The sequence below is a fragment of the Anguilla anguilla genome, chromosome 5 (assembly GCF_013347855.1).
Source record: "Anguilla anguilla isolate fAngAng1 chromosome 5, fAngAng1.pri, whole genome shotgun sequence".
Classification (NCBI taxonomy): Eukaryota; Metazoa; Chordata; class Actinopteri; order Anguilliformes; family Anguillidae; genus Anguilla; species Anguilla anguilla.
Window position 1 is genome coordinate 19,901,077 of NC_049205.1, and position 21,323 is coordinate 19,922,399.

At 41.6% G+C, this 21,323-nt stretch overlaps 1 protein-coding gene across 2 annotated transcripts; it reads right to left on the minus strand.

Moving 5' to 3' along the window:
* Window positions 1–12,668: 12,668 nt before the first annotated feature.
* On the minus strand, window positions 12,669–19,160 carry LOC118228089 (coactosin-like protein). 2 transcript variants are annotated; one of them, XM_035419347.1, is made up of 5 exons: window positions 18,919–19,160; window positions 18,694–18,787; window positions 18,121–18,203; window positions 14,553–14,710; window positions 12,669–14,078 (listed from the first exon to the last, which is right to left on the minus strand). In XM_035419347.1, exons 2-5 carry the CDS (start codon window positions 18,768–18,770, stop codon window positions 13,968–13,970), a joined length of 429 nt encoding a protein of 142 aa, XP_035275238.1. In that variant the 5' UTR covers window positions 18,771–18,787; window positions 18,919–19,160; the 3' UTR covers window positions 12,669–13,967. The 2 variants fall into 2 exon arrangements, with proteins under 2 accessions (XP_035275238.1, XP_035275237.1); XM_035419346.1 differs by having other exon boundaries at window positions 18,694–19,159.
* Between the last annotated feature and the right edge of the window lie 2,163 nt (window positions 19,161–21,323).

A 21,323-nucleotide genomic window follows, 5' to 3' on the forward strand; every position in this document is an offset into this window, starting at 1 on the left:
GACAGCGTGACAAAACGGAAGAGCAAGTTCATTCCTGCGCAGCGTCAGTGGCACCTGCTGTACAGTTTTAGTGTCAAAATTATGAACGAAAATGCTCCGGGTAGACTGATTTGCAAGCACCTATAAAGAAGCAAATTATTATTATTATGATTATTATTATTATTATTATAAAATAAGTTATACATTAAAATACATGAACATTCATATGAGAACCTAAAATACCACTTTTCTCTAAAATTAATAAAAGAGTATGAAATCCTTCAGACTGATGTTAAGTGCTAGGATGTATTTAAAGCATCTTCAGTGGCAATGTGAGTGGCAAAAAATGTACTTTTTTGAAAATGTATTAAAATTTATGAAATGCTAGCCAAAGCATTTGATCATAATTGACAAGCACCGATTGGGTTTCTTGGGCTCGTACTCATACATGGCCTTTAAATTTACTCATACATAGCCCTTTCTCACCACCTACTCAACCCAGCTCCTGGTCCAAGCAGTGGTACTGTCCCGCCTGGACTACTGCAACTCTCTTCTGGCTGGCCTTCCGGCATCTGCCATCAGACCCCTGCAATCATCCAGAATTCTGCACGTCGTCTGGTCTTCAACCACCCCAGACTCTCCCACGTCACCCCCCTGCTCACTACCCTCCACTAGCTGCCTGTTATGGCTCGCATCAAATTCAAAACATTGGTCTTAGCATACCAGGCAGTCAAGGGGTCAGCCCCAGCATACTTCATAAGATCTTCAAACCCTACATGCCAGCCAGACCCCTCCGTTCCGCTACCTCAGGACGCCTGGCACCTCCCCCTCTTCGCACTTGCGCTTCCTGGTCACATCTTCTATCTGTTCTGGTTCCACGATGATGGAATGACCTTCCTGTGGAGGTCAGAACAGCTGAGACCCTGATCACCTTCAAGCGACGACTGAAGACTCACCTCTTCAGGTTGCACCTCTCCCCACCCCTCCCTACCTCCCTGTAGTCTCTAATTGGCTATGTAAGCTTAGGTATGTAGCTAGGTAAGCTGTTTATTTTAGTTTATTTTAGTTATTGCACTCGTGCCTACTTGTTTAATTATTTCCTGTATTATTTGCATAGACTGCTTTGCTGCTGTTTTTGATTGTGTTGATCAGATTAAGGGGGCGACATAGCTCAGGAGGTAAGAGCAGTTGTCTGGCAGTCGGTGGGTTTCCGGTTCAATCCCCCGCCCTGGGGCGTGTCGAAGTGTCCCTGAGCAAGACACCCAGCCCCTAATTGCTCCCAACGAGCTGATTGGTACCTTGCATGGTAGCCTTTCACTGTTGGTGTGTGTGAATGGGTGAATGAGAGGCATCGATTGTAAAGCGCTTTGGATAAAAGCGTTATATAAATGCAGTCCATTTACCATTAACCTACAGGGTCCGAGTTAAACTATGCGGTCGCTCCCTGCACTTGGAACTGTACTTGCCTCTAGGGTTTTCAACACACTTGTCCCTGGTTACAGTTATACACTTTGTTATACGTTGCTCTGGATAAGAGCGTCTGCCAAATGCCTGTAATGTAATGTAAAAGTTTTTTGGTCCCTCCCTCAAGGATAACATGGAATTTAACCAGCGGATTTGCATAACTAGCGACACCGTGTCTGTCATTTGCATCAGGTGTGCAAATGAGCGAGATTCATCCCGAGTGAAAATGAAACGTGAGTGAGTTTAATCATCTGCTCTGAGTTCTCCGTATGGAACCTCGGGCGAAGAGACACTTTACTTTCGCTACCTAGTCGATAAAAAATATTTCACGAGTGTGAATTAAAATATCAATTATTCCTGACAGTACGGGCAAGGTAGGCATACTCGCCTTTGCGTGTGTGGCTTAATTGGCCTATGGCTTCAGGCCAGTTCTGCCCAACAATATAGAATGCATCAACTTCACTCATGATGTCCTTTGGGTTCATCTACATATGTAAGAGTGGGTCAGTAAAAAGCCAACAGCACTGTGAGGTGAGAGCATCAGGAAAAACAACATAGGCCCCTGCATATTTGTCAGCAGCCATGCCACCCTATACCATCATAACAATGACTGAATCTAAGTAGATGTGGCTTGGTTCAGGGGTTCTATTAAAAGGGAGGGGGAAAAGCAGGGATGATTCTAAGAGCCCTGACTGACAGGGGCCCTGAAAAAGGAATATAGAGTCAGGTTCATAAGTATTTGGACAGTGGCACAATTTTCATCATTATGGCTCTGTATGCCACCACAATGGATTTGAAATGAAACAATCAAGATGTGATTTAAGTGTAGACTTTCAGCTTTAATTTAAGGGTTTTGTCAAATATATTGTATGAAAGGGCCGTCTGGGTAGTGTAGAGGTATAAGCACTCGCCTACCACCGCAGAGACCAGGTTTCAATCCCTGGCAGCAGTACTTCCGATTTGGTCAGACGTTCCTACAAACACAATTGGCAGTGTTCACTGGTGGAAAGCCAGTGAGGGTATGAGTCCTGATCGTTGCATTAGCGACTCCTACTGGTTGGTCAGGGCACCTGTTCAGCAGGGAGGGGATCTGGGGGAGATAGCATGAACCTTCCGCACGCGTTACGCTCTCTCAGTGAAACTCCTCGCTGTCAGGTGAAAAGAAGCGGCTGGCGACTCTACATGTATCGGAGGAGGCATGTGGTAGTCTACACCCTCCCTAGATCAACAGAGGATAGCGCATCGACCAGGGCTCTGATTCACACGGGGAATTGTTATAACGACTAATTACAACCATTTTTATACATAGCCCCCCCCCCCATTTTAGGGGCTCAAAAGTAATTGGACAAACTAACATAATCATAAATTAAATTGTCATTTTTAATACTTGGTTGCAAATCCTTTGCAGTCCATGACTGCCTGAAGTCTTCCTGCTTGTTCTTGGGGCGTTTTGCCTTCAGTTTTGCCTTCAGCAAGTGAAATGCATGCTCAATTGGATTCAGGTCAGGTGATTGACTTGGCCATTGCAGAACATTCCACTTCTTTGCCTTAAAAAAGTCTTGGGTTGCTTTCGCAGTATGCTTTGGGTCATGGTCCATCTGCACTGAGAAGCACCGTCCAATGAGTTTTGAAGCATTTGGCTGAATCTGAGTAGATAATATAGCCCTATACCCTTCAGAATTCATCCTGCTGCTTTTGTCAGCAGTCACATCATCAATAAATACAAGGGACCCAGTTCCAGTGGCAGCCATACATGCCCACGCCATAACACTACCTCCACCATGCTTCACAGATGAGGTGGTATGCTTTGGATAATGAGCAGTTCCTTCCCTTCTCCATACTCTTCTCTTCCCATCATTCTGGTACAAGTTGACCTTTGTCTCATCTGGCCATAGGATGTTGTTTCAGAAGTGTACAAGCTTTTCTAGATGTTTTTTTGGCAAACTCTAATCTGGTCTTCCTGTTTTTGAGGCTTACCAATGGTTTACATCTTGTGGTAAACCCTCTGTATTTACTCTGGTGAAGTCTTCTCTTGTTTGTTGACTTTGACCTCCTGGAGGGTGTTCTTGATCTGGCCAACTGTTGTGAAGGGGTTTTTCTTCAGGAGGGAAAGTATTCTTCTGTCATCCACCACAGTTGTTTTCTGTGGTCTTCTGGGCCTTTTGGTGTTCCTGAGCTCACCAGTGTGTTCTTTCTTTTTAAGAATGTATCAAATAGTTGATCTGGTCACACCTAATATTTTTGCTATCTCTCTGATGGGTTTTTTGTTTTTTTTCAGCCTAGTGATGGCTTGCTTCACCAACAGTGACAGCTCTTTGGACTTCATATTGAGAGTTAACAGCAACAGATTCCATATGCAAATTCCACACTTGAAATCAATTCTAGACCTTTTATCTGCTTACTTGTAAATGAAATAATGAGGGAATAACACACACCAGGCCATGGAACAGCTGAGCAGCCAATTGTCCAATTACCTTTGGTCCCTTAAAAAGGGGGGGGGGGGGCACATAAAAAAAGTGCTGTAATCCCTACACCATTCACCCGATTTGGATCTAAATATCTTCAAATTAAAGCTGAAGGTCTGCACTTTGAGATAATATTTATTATTTAATTTCAACTCCAATATGCTGTGGTAGACAGCTAAAATAACAATAACTTTGTCAAAGTCCAAATATTTATGGACCTGACTGTATATGGACCTGTTGATACTACTATAAGCTTATGCATATAATCACAAAATCTTGTATTATAATTACAGCTTGTTCAGAGAGGAATACATATTTTTTAAGTCAATTAATTTCAATTCAATTTTATTTGTAAAGCGCTTTTTACTGAGCACTGTCATAAAGACACTTTACAGAGTAGCAAGGCAAGAAATAGAGCAAATAGAGCAAACACCAGGCCTGAACCCCAAGTACATGATAGTACATGAGGTAAAAATTAAAATTTACATTTTTAAAAAAAATTCCCAATGGAGAGAAAACCCTCAAATGGTGGCAAGAAAAAACTCCACAATGGGAAAAAGTCTTGAGAGGAACTTGGCTATAGAGGGGGAGCCCATCCTCTACTGGCCATCCTGGTGTAAAGTAGCAGTAGAATGGAATGTAGCAGAAATGCTACAAGGGATCTGTTTCAGCAAATAAAATGGGTTAAGCAGGTTACAGTGATAACTAACAGGAAAAATGGAAGGCCAAATCTTATAGTTCCGTATAGTGCCGTTTAGACGAGCCAGGTGATGGATCTGGAGCTCCAGGCTGCGTCAAGGCATAGGCAGGGGAGGAACAGGGCTGAAGCAGTCCATGACAATGGAGCGAGGGACAGGGCTGGAGCATCCCGTGGACTCAGGGCGAGGTAAGGGGCAGGAGCCCCATGGAAAGAGAAACAGAGAAGATAAGGTGAGGCACCATAAAACTTGTCAACACACAAAGTAAATGTATGTGTATGTAATGTCACTATTACACTAAGCTAAGCTAATGTACCTAGTGTGTCAGCTCCGTAAATGCCAGCTTGACACTTGACGCTAAGCTACCTAGTGTGTCAGCTCTGTAAAGGCCAGCCTGACACTTGATGCTAAGCTACCTTGCTTGTCAGCTTCGTAAAAGAGAGCTTGACACTTGAGGCTGAGCTACCTAGCATGTGAGCTCCGTAAAAGCGAGCTTGACAGTTGAGGCTAAAATGCCCAAAACTTGGGTTATTTTGTGTTTTTTCTTTCTGTCTTTTTTCTTTCTCTGTTCTTTTTTCTGTCTTTTTCCTGTCAGTTTCATCATCACAAATGCTCCAGTCCAGTACAGTCAATAATTCTCCCCATTGGACATTGAGCTAATTCTGAAAAAAACAACAACATCTGATCAAAGTAATCAATTGCAGGATACATTTGCTTGGATACGCAGGCAAAATGGACATATAAGGAAGTGCACATGTAATGCTATTTCAGCCAATAGAGTGTGTTATTAAAACTTTGTTTTGTGTGGAAGCTGGCTTGCTTGCTATCTAATAATTGCCAAAAAAAAGTTAAACTATTGCTTTTACAACTGTAAAAATAATATTTGTGGGAAACTCATTCATATTTCTGAAATGTGTTCTCTATCATTTCATATGCAAACCCCACGTAATATTGTTTCATGACTAGGGATAGGCATCCTTTCGATTTTGATACATTTTAAAACAATTACATTTGAAATGGCATGGTGCCTGAACTGGTAGTCTACCTTTAAATTAATGAGCAAAGGATGACATTAAAGAACGTCTTTTTAATTGCAAAGTGACATTACATTGTTTGAATCCTTTTCAGCAAAATAGTGCAACACTTTAGGCAATATCACATTTGGCATTTTGATTGAGTTTAAAGTTAGCTACCTTGCTAATGGCATCCAATGTCACTGGCTGAGTCCACAGAGCAAGTGTAATGTTAGCGATGAAGATGGCACCAAAATGACACTCCAAAATCTGCGTTGCGATTCAGTGTGGTAGGTAAGCCTACTGGTCGTATAGGAACCGGTGTAATAGTGCTACTGGGTTTTGCCGCCCAGCCTTATTCATGACTTAAACATCTACATGGCTAAAAGGTAGGCCATAAAAACTCAGACAACTATTGCTGGCTTCACCGAGCCACAGGCATTTTCTGTGGGCCTGCAGCTGGGTACTATTGGAGTCCTTTAGAGACAACATTACATACAGCGATCAAAAAAAGTCTACAGCCAAGATAGCCTAGATTATGGTCAATTTGACAATTTATAGCCACTTAAGTAAGTGTTTATGACTATTTCCTTAAGTAATACATATTTTTAAATTATATCAGAATGTTCAATGCATTTGTTTAGGTAGAGTCACAAAGGCAGAGCCATATGAATTTCATGATTTATTGATTTTCTTGAAGTGACAACGGTCAAATTGACCACTGTGGCGTTTCTACTGTTCACTACTTTTTAATTAGCCTATTGTAGCTACCTTGAAATATTAATGTGGGCTAGGCCTATGGATCACCTATGAACCTACAAACAATTAGTAGGTCTATCATGTATACAATAACCCATTAAAAACACTTACCATAATCCATTAAAAAATATGACAATCCCGTGATTCATGGTAAAGGAAAAATTAGTGAATCCACTCCTATGTGTTTTGTTGAGCTATAATGTATGTATGTTTGCATGCATGTTTGTGTATACATGTCTCTCTAGATTTGATTATCTTATGGTTCAGACATTTATATGCATTAGTATTATTATCTGTTACTCATAATAAACACGGTACAAAAAAAGATTTCTTAACAAAAACATGTTTTCAACGTACAAAAATGTGAAGTTACTCACACATACAAAGCACTGTATCTGTACTGTTCATGCAATGTTATTTTCGCCATAAATTATGGGAATTTCATACTTTCACGTGACATAAACTTTGAATGACCACATTCCCTTCAGATGGTAGGATGAAAAAACACAGGTCCAAGTTACATTAAATAATTTAGGAAACATTGGGTCACATTACTTTCAAATAGGGCTTGTCTAATTTGTGCGAACTAGCCAATACTTTTTGTTGTAACTTGGCCTCATTTTTATATCAATATTTTTAAGGGCAAGCCTAAATGTTGCAAGTTTTAATTAATGACTTATAGACAGTGCTTTGAATGCATGAGTCACTTGGCATTTTTGGAAAACATGTTTTGTTGAGATACTTATATCCATTCAACAGGAAAGTGCTCTATTAGGGTAAAATATACTTTATCGATAGTACAGCCAAATGCCTGTAATGTACTTGAAAGCTGCGCTGGAGCAGGCAGGCTATCGCCAGTTCTGCTGGATTAATGGAAAGTTTACAGTTGAGGATAAAACACTTGCTTTTGTCTCATTCACTCTTGTGCAAAGCAATGGCGAGCCCCAGTCAGAGGAGGGACTGATTACACATCACCCTGCCATATCCTTTGTGGTCAGCCTGGCCGTACTCACTGAAGAATAACATTTTCTCAGTGACAGCCTTACTGTGAAATAATGCTATTAACAGTGCATGACGTAAAATTGCTCCAGCTGTGTGTGTTTGTGTGTGTGCGCGTGTGTTTCTGTATAAGCAATAAAAAACTCCTGCTGGGACATGTTCTCAGTGAAAGCACAATCTTGACTTGGTCATGAGATTCCACTTCTGGTCACATTATGCAAAGATCTGATCCAACCCTGGGAAAACGTTTTAGTGATGTTCTTTTGTGCATGTAAGACGTAATCACACTTGGCTGATCACAGAATTTATGTTACTTCCTGGAAAATATGAATGTGGTTCTACCGCCTCCTGGTGATCACTGGAAGAACCGGCTACAACAACCAGACATGGAAGACTGCATGAGAGAGCGAGAGCGTGCGTGATGACAATATTTGCATTGGGGTAAGATGGAAACAAAGAGGAGAAAGTCACCTTCTGTCAACTTTGTGCGTCTACGGAAATTTCAAGTGTCTATTATCGTCATTGTTACTATATTAATTTCATTTCGCTTGGAAGCCACTGCAACGTCTTTTCGAAGACTTGTTTTAAATCGAAACACGTGGACAGGAACGAAATGGGCTGTAATTTTGCAGAAAATGAACGGAATTCACTGGCTTGGGCAAGAGGAACTGCGTGCTTATCTGGTTCCTTGTTTACGTAGCCCAGTTTTCGTAATTTATCATTTTAGCCCGGGTAAATTTCTTGATGAGCTCATAAATGGCCGTGACAATGGCTGCTGTTCTTGAGTCCCTATGTTTTATTATAGTCTAGTCTAGCGATGTTCAAATCCTGGCGACCCCTGTGTATGCTGGTGTTTTCGTTCCAATCATGATTGCAAGCCCAGAATTTTAGCAAAATGTTAATTTACATACATACGACATGCATAGCTATTTATTATTCACAATTATGAAAAATTAACATCCTGTTAAAATTTTGAGATTGCAGTTGTAGTTGGAACGAAAACCAGCATACACTCGTGTCCCCAGGATCAATGGTCCAATCTATGAGTGGACGATTTTCTGTTTAAACCAACGTACATTAGCCTAATTGGTCGGGAAAAGTGAATACACTGACAGAAAGGTGACGATGTTTCCCAACCCTGTTTAGTCCAAATCTAAATTCGTTTATCAGCAAAGCACATCTCCGAAGCGGAGTTAAGAAACATTCAATAATTGGTGCGCCCTATGCTAATTTGCTTAGTCTCTTAACTTGCCAGGAGATGGCGCGAAACGACACTTTAAGATACGACAAAAAATACCCCTTGCGGGCATTCCCTGCAACAGCAGGCGTAAAAAAGAGCCTTTTAAGGGCATGAGATAAACCGTGTGCGTGATCTGGGTGTGATATGAGTGGGAGCGCAGTAAGAACTGACTACTTCTGTCATTTGAGAGAGAGGTGTGACGGTATTTCTGCTTTCTCTCCTGTTGTTTGAACGTCCATTGTCTTATTCAAAAATAACATAAATAAAAATAGCGAGTCCCAGATCAAGAGATACAGAAACACACTATGCTCTTCTGGCCTGACAGATTCGTTTATTATGTGCGAATTTATTGATTAATTAATTTATTCATTTAAGCACTTAAACGTTTTGCCGTAAGCCTTCTTCAGTGTACCTTCGGTTGTGGATGAAATGAAATTTTCTACATAGGTGTAGATGCTCTTAATTAATTATCAGTCAATCATTAGTCAATTCAAGTTTCAATTAACTCAGTCAACTCAGAAAATTAATTTAAATGATGTTGCGCCAATTAAAAAAATGCTCATATAACATAATAGTTATTTTTCAAGTAATAAATTGAATTTCAATTCACTTCCTGGGTTGACTGAATTTAAATGTAACAATCCCGAACTCACATTTTAACATTGAATCAATATATTTTACTGAAACAATTCAGGCTACCAAGTACCTCGTGTAACGGAACTAAGGCAGTGCCCCAGTTGGAATTTAAACCTGCTATTTCTGAGCTACAAGCCCAGGTCCTTTACTATGAGGCATAGCCCCACTACAATTGTGAACTATGTTACTAGTTTTGAGAGAGAGTTAAGGGGGCAAACCTAGCATCATGAACAACAATGATGCTGAAAATAACAGATTTTGTTGTCTTGAGGGTGGAGCACAGAGACTCAATGATGACCTTCCTCAAGCTTGCTCTTTATTGTTGCCCTGTCAGAGTCCTACACTGCAGTAAGGGATAAAGGTAAAACTGGTCTGACTGCCATCGGGTCAGAGACCAGGGGGCATCCCAGAGGGGATCTTGGATCAGTTGGCCTTTTTACTCACGACAGATAATGTTAGCATGTGGACAGAGGAAACCTGATCCTAGATTAGCACTCATGATGTGAGATTCTTGATGAATATGGGCCCACAACTCACAGCTTTTCTGCAGACTAGCTTTGATGACCTCTCACCTGTCATGTGGTGCAGAAGGGAAATATGCCTTTTTTTGGTAATAATCTCTCTAATGATGTTCAGTGCCACCTTCACCATGCACCTCACTTTCCTCATTACATTACATATTGTCCTTCTTCACAAATGAAAATGTACTCTCTCTCTCTCTCTCTCTCTCTCTCTCTCTCTCTCTCAATCTCTCTCTCTCTCTCATTTCAAGGTGAATTGTGAAAGACTCCCTTGAGACAGCATTGCTGAGCTGATGGGAATCTACGTGTCTCTGTGGGTTTGTCTGCCTGCATGCTGGGGCATGAGCTTCCCTTTCCATCCACACTGCCCTATAAGGCAAAAGACTCAAACTATCTTGCTGTACAGGAAGTGATGTTTTCTTCATTCGGTGTTCATGAGGAAGTGAAAACAGACACTGGCTCATGCATGCACACAACTTAGTCACACTTGTATAATTACAGATCCAGAGAAAACACACATGTCATGTAATTATACGCCTCGCAGAAATGTGTAGTATAATCACGTCCTTTATTTACAAACCATTGGGCACACCTTGCTTTGAAGATGCGTATTGTGCTTCTCCCACTGTGTCTACCACAGAAAAACTAAAGACTACTCAGACACACGCCCTCAGCAGCTGCAACCTCGCAACCAATAATCTGCATGGCAAAGATCATACATCTGTTACACAGACATTCAGAAACACCCCTGGCTACAGAACAGCAAGGACCACTTCCTCTACCACTTCCTGTCAGTGCCTAAGCTACCAGCTCAGGGCACTTCCTGTTTCTGTTTTATAGGCTAGGACTGACATGTCATTCCATTTGTACTCCTTGTGTCTCATTCTCATTATCTATCTATCTATCTATCTATCTCTCTCTCTCTCTTTCTCTCTCTCTCTCTCTAACACACACACACACACACACACACATACCACGTACACAACATAACATAAACGTATTTAGGGGTTAATGACAGGCTGGAAAGGTATGAATGGCCTGTTCCTGACATTATGTATCATTCTGGTCTCATATGCCTACCACCTCCTTCACTGCTATATGATTTAAGTTGTAGTTTTTGCGGGTGTGCGTGAGAGAGAGAGGAAGAGTAAAGGGTAAGAAAGAATTGTTATTTATGCTGACTGTGGCAGACAGGAAGAAAAAGTCAGGGAAATTGCTGTGCATGAAAATTTCACACACACACACACACACACACACTCACATACACCATGGGCCATGGCCACAGAGTCATCTGTGTTATTTGCTGGACAGAATGAGAACATAATGACAAATTGTCATGATCAAATAACATCATTAATAAAACTATCTATTCTTTGTGCCATTTCCACACAAAACAAACTGACAAGAATGTACCTTTCTGCTGGGGATTTATTCTCACTTGCACAATATAATAAAAAGCAATTTCTTTCTGAAATTCCTTTAAAACATTATTCACATACAGTAGAACATGCAAACAACAAGCGTATAATTAGCTTACTGGACTTGTGGCTCTACATAGAGGGCCCTTCTGCAAATTCATCACTAAAGACAAGTGTGAGCAGGAGCAGGAAGAGAAAAGAGAGATAGACAGAAGGGAGGGCAGAAAGCTCAAACTGAGCTGAGCAGTATAGATAGATTCAGAGAGAGTTTATTTTCAGTAGTCTGCACAATTGGTATCACTTCTTTATTTTTCATCTGTGCAAAAAACAGAGAGTGCAACTTCCTCATCGTGAACTGTGTTATCTAGCACTCTCAGCGAACTTTCAAATCTCTGCCCAAATCTTCAGGCATATGAGAAGACGACCTGAGAAGACCCCTGTATGTCACCTGCCTTTCCCCTCCCAAATTTGCACTTGACAGATTGTTCACATTCTGTCCAACCTGACTTATAAGTCCTATTCACATCGCAATCTGTTTCTCCCGTCTGGCACTCTTTCCTTTCCTCTTTCTTTCATCTCTGTGAGGGAGCTTGCTGATGAAAGCAGGGTGTAGATATATATATATATATGGCATACGTTAGGTAGCCGAGTTCACATGTGTGAAATAAACATGGTAAGAAGAGAGGAATGAGGATAATGTTTAACTCTTTTTGAGGAAGATGAAACTTCAGTCTTAGCCTGTTCACTAAATGAGCTAAACAACTTAAAAGCTCTGAATGCGTACTTTCCTCATTCTTTGGTTTTGTGTTTTTTGAAGTTACCCGGGTAAGGAATATTTATGAGGACAGAGTGTTTGTGTTTCAAGGGGTGGGTTTTGTTATTGTTTTTGTACCAAATTCAGTAGGCCAGGGATCTGTAAATTGGCTGTTAGTTTAAAAGCAGTGGTGACCATAACAACATGGACCCCCTTTTAGGCCTCATGCATTGTGTGTTCGAAAGCGGGCTGGTCCATTCCACCAGGGATACCACACAATCTTTAAAAAGATGCGAAAAGGGCTGAAGAGGATTTCCGTGTTTCAGAGCTCTTCAGCACCAATTATAAGGTCATTGGCAAGCAGTTTCAGACTAGTCACATGATTGACAAGCCAAGCAGCCAACTGAAGTTAAAATTGCTTAACGGGTGGGTTGTGAATTTTTTTAATTGGTGAGCCAGTGTGATCGGCAGCAGAAGTCTTTCATACCTGACAAACACACACACAGATACTGTAATTGTGCTGCTGGGCACGCTGCTTATGGTTTTGTCTGTTTTTGTTTAGACAAAAATGTGTATTTCTGGCATCAAGACATCCACACTGGGCATTTATGGACAGTATTTTCTTTACTGTGTTCTCAAAGTCTCAGTCACCGCAAAGGAAGCATCTTGTAAGATATTTTCATCTAAGCACACATGCAAATAAATACACAAAAGTGCCAGACTGTTTTTTTTTCTTAAGTTTATTCTGAAATGATTTACGTGAAATGAATGGTCGCTTCCCATGACCTTTTTTTTTCCAAAACATTGTAAACCAGGGACGTACATACATTCCTTTTGGGTTCTCTTCCAAAATAAAGACAAAAGGCTACACTAGAGACAGCTAATGCTGGCCCTGGATTGTGCTGATTGACACGGCAAAGGCCACACCCCCCCCCCCCACACCCATGTAAACAAGAAGGAAAAATGCTTTGTTGGCTGTCGACACCATGGAAACCGTCTGAATGCAGACAACTGTATGGAAGACAGCCACAGCCAATCACAGTGCAGCTTCTGCACATGGACCTCCCATGGCAACTCCAACCTTTCTGTGGGAGATTAAGGCAGTAAACACCAATGATGGGTGAGTGAAGTTTCATGAATCCAATAATGGATGCAACTATAAGGAGCTGTCAATCCCTACTTTAAACCACCCAAAAGCATATTGTAGCTCCGCCCATTTTTGGTTTCATGAAACCTCACTCATCCATCATTTGTAAACAAAGGGGAGCTGAGGGGTGTGGCACTACCAGCTCCAGAGTATGAAAACTGACAGGTAATGGCTACACAAAATCATGGGTCTGGTTTGTGCACTACAACCACAAAAAAAATAAAAGTAAGAATTAGGACAAGGCAGACAGTGTCCATTCATAAGAACACAAACTGAATCCCATCCATAATCCCGTTATGGTCATAGTGCAGAAACACACACCCAGATCCAGGACAAAGTGTGCAATATATTTCCGACAGGCTAGAAAGCCAGGGTTGTTAGTTGTATGTGTGACAGAGGTAATTTGTGCCCCCAACCCCCTCTCCCTAGTCCAGGCTAGTATTAATTTTGTCAATAAAAATTATGATACTGATAACAAGGCCATGTGATGTAATTATGGCATAATTGTTATTTCATAACATTTGTAATCCATAATGATGAGCCTTTCTTGGTGCAAAGCTCAACACAGAGCAATTGACTACTCAAAGCGGAGGGCTATTATTGATGCCTTATGTCCCCAGTTAAATAAGTACAATCAGTAATGTAAATCCTTACAAAATACATTTTCGTTAGCAGACATTTTTTTTTAGGACAGTTCTGTCTCATTTGTCAATATTGAGATAATGTTCATCTTGTTATTGTTTTCGGGCACCAAAAAAATGGTCATTATCATAATTTTCCATGACAAAATTAAAATCGGGCCTGGATGTGGTCAGCCCCCCCCCACCCTGCTGTCAGCCCTGCCTTTCCCCAGGTAGATGCCCCTCCCCCTCTTCTACTCTGTCTGGGCATCATAGTTGGCCCCGCCCGCCTTCTTCAGCTCTTCACGGATGTAGTCCTCCTCCAGCTCACGCGCATCGCTGATCATGAACTCCTTCGCAAAGTTCTGTAAGAAAACACAGAGCATAGATGAAAATAAAACTCTGCGTGTGTGTGCGTGTATGTGTGTGTATGTGAGAGTGTTTGTGTGAGAGACAGAGAAAAAGTGTGTATGTGGGAGACCATGTTTGTGTTTCTATGCATGTGTACGTGAGCATGTTTTAGAAAGAGGGAGAGAGTGTGTCAGAGCGTCTTCAGTCTAGCAGTCTACCAGTTGGAGAATCAAATGAAAACAGAGAGAATAAAAAAGTTAAAAGAGAAATAGAAAGAGAGGGAGGAGTAGTGGGGAATGAGAGCACCAAACAGAGCTCTATTGTGCCTGAAGTGTCTGAGATAATTCCTGTGACACAGCTATTCAGAGTCAGAAAGAGTGAGAGACTGTGTATGTGACTGCATGTTTGTGAGTGAGAATGTGTGCATGTGAGTGGTTGCGTGTTCGCGCGTGACTGTGTTTGTGCAGCCGTGCGCACGTATAACTTGCCTGTACAATGTCCTTCACCAGCGTCTTGTCGGTGCTGATCTTGGCACGCTGCAAGCCGCTCACGTTCTCTCCGATCCAGGTGATGAGGGTGAACTTGGCCCGCTTGCTCATGGCATCGCCCGTCGTGATGCGTACGAACCCAAACAGACGCCCGTCATCTGGTGAGGGAGCACATGAAAGCTGTCAGTCACCGGTCATCCCTAACCCTAATTTTACCTCACTGCTTTAGGAATGAACGAGTTCCACGGAAAAGCAGGTTTCTGTTTCAGAGCTCTCCAAAGCTAATTCCTGTCTGTGTGATGGACAACCCACCAAGTCAACAAGAAACAAGTCTGATTTCATAATCCCTTCGCATGACTTGTCAGTCAAATTTTGAGGGCAGAATTTACGCCCGGGCAGGGCGTAAATTCTTAATATGGGGCTAGCGAAAGTTTCTGTGAAGCTGAGGTAGGCAGTGGGAGCTGTTGAAAGTGCCATGCTGTTGGCTGTGATCCCAAAAGGGGGAAAAATAGAGGGGCAGAGGGAGGAAAAGGGTAAAGAGGGAGGTATTCAGGTCAATGCTCCTATTCAAAAGAGCTGAAATTAGTGTCAGCCTGCAGAATGGCACTCTCTTTCTGCCTCCCTCTCACACACTCTTTGACACACATACACACACTTTATTGGCGATGCACAGATGCATAAGAAACACACATACTGTACTCCATCTGAGATGCATACACAAGCAGTACACACTCCAGACAGAGACAGACAAACACACACACTACCAGAGAAGAGTGCACATTTTACACATGCACACACAAAGACTACACTGAAAGAAGTCCTACCAGACCGTCCACTTAGTCCACCCACATATACCCTCCCATTCCCTCCGGAGCATGACCGTAGTCATCAGTCTGATATAAACGTCTCTCTCAAGGCAGAGATCTTAAACTCAAGTCCTGGAAGGTCCAGCAGTCCCTGCTTTTTTCAGTGTGTTTTCAACACTTACGTGCTTCATTTAAGTCATGGATTGGCTGATGAGTCCACACTCCTTATTTTCCAAGACTTAAATTAGCAACTGATTTAAAAGAAATCACATAAAACCTGCAGTCAGTGCAGCCCTCCAAGACTTTGAATGGCCTGTTGTAAAGTAAAGTCTGTCCTTAGGTAAACCAGCTCCCCTTCAAACCCAGAGAATTTATCAAACAATAAGATCTATCAGTGAATTAAACCATGCAAACACTAATACCATAACACTCTTGGGGGGGGGGGGGGGGATGCATGCTTAATTTCTTCATGAACAAGAATCACTTGAATGCAGTCACTGAAAATATAACACACTGGACCCCATGATCTGATATCCGTTCTAAAGTCCATCGTGGAATGGAATTCCATTATTTATAACAAGCGTCTTTCAACATTTTTAATCCTATCTGAATATACTGGACTAGTTTTACTTGCCCCTGTCAGCCCCTAAAATTGCCTGTGCAATTTACTTTAGATGTACCACCTGTTGAACAACTCAAACAGGAAAAAAGCCCATCTCACACAACTGCCCCTTTTCTACTCTGTCTCCTCCTCCACGTCACAATCAGCCTCAGTCTGCTGTTCATTTCCAGCTGAAACTGCCACTCCAGTGTCATGAAAAAAAAACTACACAGTAAAAGGTCCAAAGTTAATTCAACTCTAACAGTGTTAATTCTACTCTGGAATGTCGAACCAAACGTTATGTATTAAGTGTTGAATTAACACTGGACATGTTACTGTGCATCCACTGTGAGGGCAGCCCTGACTTTTAATCCTTTGGCTTTCGAACAAAGGTGACTCCATGTACTGACTTACATTATATTTACATCTATTTGTTTTGGCAGGCAGACTACCCAAAGCGGCACCTAAGACTATCACACCAACGGCATACTGGGGAAGAAAATGCAAATAAAAAGGGAGCAGAACTTGTGGTAACACCGTAGATATTTGGTGCAAAGCTGATTAGGCTCAGCCACAACCCAAATTAAATAAATAAGGTTCTGAGAGCAGAACAAAAAGCACATGATGGTCTTGGCATTAATAATAAGGGAGGCTTTAAAAAAGAAAGAATGTGCTGTGACAGTAACTGCAATTGCAGAAACCACTCTGTGACCAGGAGTGGTTAAATCTCCAGGAGGTCAGAGACTGTCTGAAGATGTGGATTCTCAGCCTGCGCCTCAAAACAGAAAGCAGCTCTGCAGTCTGCTGCTTTGTGGAGAAGAATGTGAAAATGGTGCTTCAAGGCCCGAGTAGTTCTGACAGTCAGAAATATCCCCATTTCTACGGCATAAAGCAGTTTAAAGTTAAAGCATGCTGCCTGCATAAGGACATTACTGGGGCTTCTGCTCCCTCCTCTATTATGCAGAGGGACAACGGGTGCCCTTATGTGGTGACATAAGCTGGGCACTGATCCAACTTCCTTCTGGTAACATTAAAACGGGTATGACCAGATCAGGTCAGATTCTACAACAAGGATCTACAAGCCCTGATCCTGGGTAAGTGTTGAGTAACAAAAACATGCAGAGCCAATGGCTCTCTGGGATCAGGGTTACAGAACCCTGATCTACTAGGAGCATTCAGAACCAAGCCTCGTCACCACTTTCTGTTTAAAAGGGATGGCCACAGTAGAGAGCCCTGTTGTGCTGACCTCATCTCGGCTGACCGAGCGAACTCAGCATATTTCCGCGGTTAGGCTTCTGATGGTGTTCTTTTGTGACAATAATGTAGAACATGTGCAGAAACAAACTACAACCCTTGGCTAAACCGCATCCAAGAGCAAGACTTAAGACTGAATGTGTATCATAATAAATGTCTTATGTGGAATGTGAGTTTCCTTTCCTCCTACCACACCCCTCCCCAAAAACTTCTGGAAACCTGGGACAGATTACAGCCACGCAGCTGTAACTATCGAGAGTGAGGTAAAGGTAAAACATGGCGCCAGACTCAAATCAAGGGCTTCAAAAAAAATGGACTGGTAAAAGGCTGTCCATTCGAACAGTAGCCAAAAATAAAGATAACAATCATGTAGACCTGTATGACTACCACTGATATAAACTTACACGCTGCCTTCAAAATACTTTTCTCATGATTCGTGTGCAATAGCCTGATCATATTTCCTCTAGTTTAAACAGTTCCGGGCAATAATTCAAGAAGCAGATCATTCGCACTGCACACGGTCCTGACAAATGCTGCGGTTGCAATAATATCCGACAGATTACTAGTCAAGTGGCAGAAAATGTTGTTAGCGGTTTATCACCCTACAGCACGCCACACATCCGGAACTTCACAAAAAAATAAATGCTCGAATTCAAGTCTAATCGCTTTGTTCTTTCTTACTGTATCCCAATAGATAACATTACAATTTATGTCATGCCAGCGAAGTTACGTTTCTATCATTCTCGTTGGTAGAGTCTATTCTCATAATCAATTTGAACACTTAGGCTAAACCTACAAGGGCCAGACAAAATAAATCGTGGACTACGTGCAACTTTCTCAACAGGAAGGTCAAAAAAATAATTAGTAAATTTCAGATGTCACGTATTATTAGAGCCAACAGTCTTACCTGTACACTGCTGCTTGAATTCTTCGTAATCGGTCCCCTGACCTCCAGGTACAATCATGGAACCTTCGTACTTAAAGGAAGCCCTTTAAAAAAAGTACAAGAGCATGATTTGTAAATACTGACACAAACAAATGAATAGTCAATAAATACAGAACTGCTGCCTGCGTGTCACATTTCGCTTGAACGAGCAATTAGGCAGGTCCGGAGTTCGACCCTGCGGCCGACAGTATTGGCAAAGGACAGAGCCGCAGCACAGAGAACATCTCACGAATAGGCTACAACTCGTCCACAAATCCACCAAAATAACAAATACCTTAGATTTGACTCAGTGTGCTAAATTGTCCAAATTGCCTGATACGCCACGACATTCAACAGAAAATGACGAGCCTTCATTCAAGACCCAGCGAGCGACGAGCAATGAATGAATGAGCAGGCAACAGCCATCAGATGCGTCCCCCCAGCGCTAAATTGCCATCGACACAATTAACATGATAAAACACCGCGTAATTAGTGGAATGATACTAAACACTCCACTACAATTTACGCGACAGCCAAATAAACACTGAAACTCACCAATTTATGTCTGTGTTATCGTCTCTTACGAGGTTGTAGGCTTCCCTGCAAGCATCTTTATCGATTTGCGTTGCCATTTTCCAGTAGAGGCTTACTGCACAGAGGAAATAGTCTGAACGTTAGACGGGAGAATAATGGGTGAAGTAAAATCAGCAGACTGGCGCAAGAAAGAGAACGACGCCAAATCCCGGAAAGATAGGGAGAATTGAGCAACAATATTACAACCTCTGTACTCTGGAACCGTGTGGAGCTAGGAAGACTGCGCTATTGCAGTGCTGAGCTTTCCTCGGTAATCTTTCCTCAGTAATCTCAAAAGGCGGATATTCGCAAGGCTCTGCTCATTTCCTATAGTCGGCTTTCTGGGCGTTGGTGGTGTTCATGAGTCAGGTTGCCGTAACGAAAGAAACAGAGCCCCAAGAGACGCAGAATCATCCTCCTAATGGTAAACCAGGGGATAAAGGCAAATTAAATCCGCCCTCTTCTATTGTTGATGTTTGTCTGGGTTCGCCTGCCACCTACCGGTAATGCGCATGCTTTTGAATAATACGCAATCTGATTTGTAACAAAAATCTTAACAAAAATGACTAATTGTCTCGACTAATACCCCCAGATGCTCGGAGGTAAAGGCAAAACGTTCATCTTAAATGCGAAAAGGTACAATACACCACAGTGATGATAATATGTCTATTCATCAACTTCTTTTAGTTCTTGCAGCCAATTTGGTTCTCGGAAACAATGTGTGTAGACTTTTAAGCAATTAACGATTTACATGACTCACCTATGCTCTAAAACACACCAAAATCCAGCATGCACTGCAGGATTATTAGTCTAAAAGACCTGGTGGATCCTACACCTACGAAAATTCCATGCTTATGTTCTGGGATACCATTTACATAATATTTATATTGAAGTACTTTTTCATTTAGAGCACATTAACTTCCGGAGCAAAAATTTACTCCACATATTTGCAAACAAAAACATATTTTAAAAGTACATAGGTATTTAGTAGGACATATAAACTGAGGTACAGTAATTATATAAGTATGCAACCTGTGCACTGGCAGATATACAATACAGTTGCAAAATATGACCATGATGAACAATATAATGATTTGAAGGAAAGACACAAAAACGAAGAACAAGGAGCTTTCTCAGAAAGTCAGAGAGGAAGATACCACAGCACAGATTAAGAAAAGAAACAGAAACACCAAAATGCTTGGATATCCCAGTGAGACCCTGTCTAGAAAAAGCTGTCCATCAAAACTCAAGCAAGAAGAAAATTGGCCTGGGACACTATAAAGCCAACAATTACTTTAAAAGATATGAATAGCTGAGGATGGAGAAAAAATGCATCCATCAACAATACCAAGATAACTACACAAGGTTGTTCTCTTGAAAGCAGCCAGTACTTTAAATAATTCCATTTTAAAAAATGTGGCTAAAATGTGGGGAAAAGGTTGTGTGGTCAGAAAGGACAAAGCGTTTTGTCTGGCACAAAACTAACAGTGCATTATGTCCCACTTAACAGAATTTCTACAGTGAATCATTGTGGTGGCAGTATCATACTGTGGAGAAGCCTTTCATTTGCAGGGATGAGGAAAATACAACACTTTACTAATCCACTAAAGACACAATGCTGGGGACAGTGAATTCACCTTTCAGCAGGAAAACAAGGAACATGGCCAAAGCTACACCACAGCAACTTGAAAATATCAGTCAACAAGCAATTTCCAAGCAACTTGAAATAACCTGAGCTACTTTGTCAGGAAGAATGGATGAGAAACACTCCTACCAGTTTGCAGTTGGTAAAGACGTCCCAAAACATCTTAACGTGGGTTGATCAAGGGAGGGATCAATTCAATTCAATTCCAAGAAATTAATGCCATTGTAAACTATTCAATTTATTTCAATTAGTGAATTGAGTGAATTGAAAAAATACAATTGACCCAAATCTTGATGTGTGTGGGTGTTAGGTGGGGGGTGGGGGTCAGTATCTCAGTCAGCTATACAGCAATAGCCCATGGTCTGGCAGGGAAGCTGTGACACTGAATGGTGTGTGTGTGTGTGTGTGTGTGAGAGAGAGAAATGAGAAATTGAGAATGCTGCCATGTGAATGTGAATGTACAATATGTTTGCGCTTGTGTGTCTACTTCAGTATGTGTGCTTGAGTCTGGAAATAGCATTGGAACATGTTAATAGGTTGATCTATGTATGGTCTGACTGCGTTGGCACTTTGGTACTTCCATGCTGATGATACCAGGCTGGTGATTTCCGCTGATGGTCAGGGTAAACAGTGCTAAGACATACAGGTAGGCTACCTTTGAATGTAAAGTATGCATAATCTAACAGCATTGTTACTACTCATATAATACCATCATGGAAGCTGTATTTACATGGGAATAAATACATGTCAATTTAATTTCTGGGTCAGAGTCGTCCGTATGGAAGCATGTAGATCGGGGGTTTTGACTACCTCAGTTTCGAGGTGATGAAATTATATCCGTTTTGAGCAGTTTAATTTATAAGGAGAACATTTTTACTAATGTAAACAACGGACAAAAACCAAGAAAATGTATAAGCAATTGCCCAGCCTCTGACGAGGTTACAGCGTTCTGATTGGTAGAACCTTT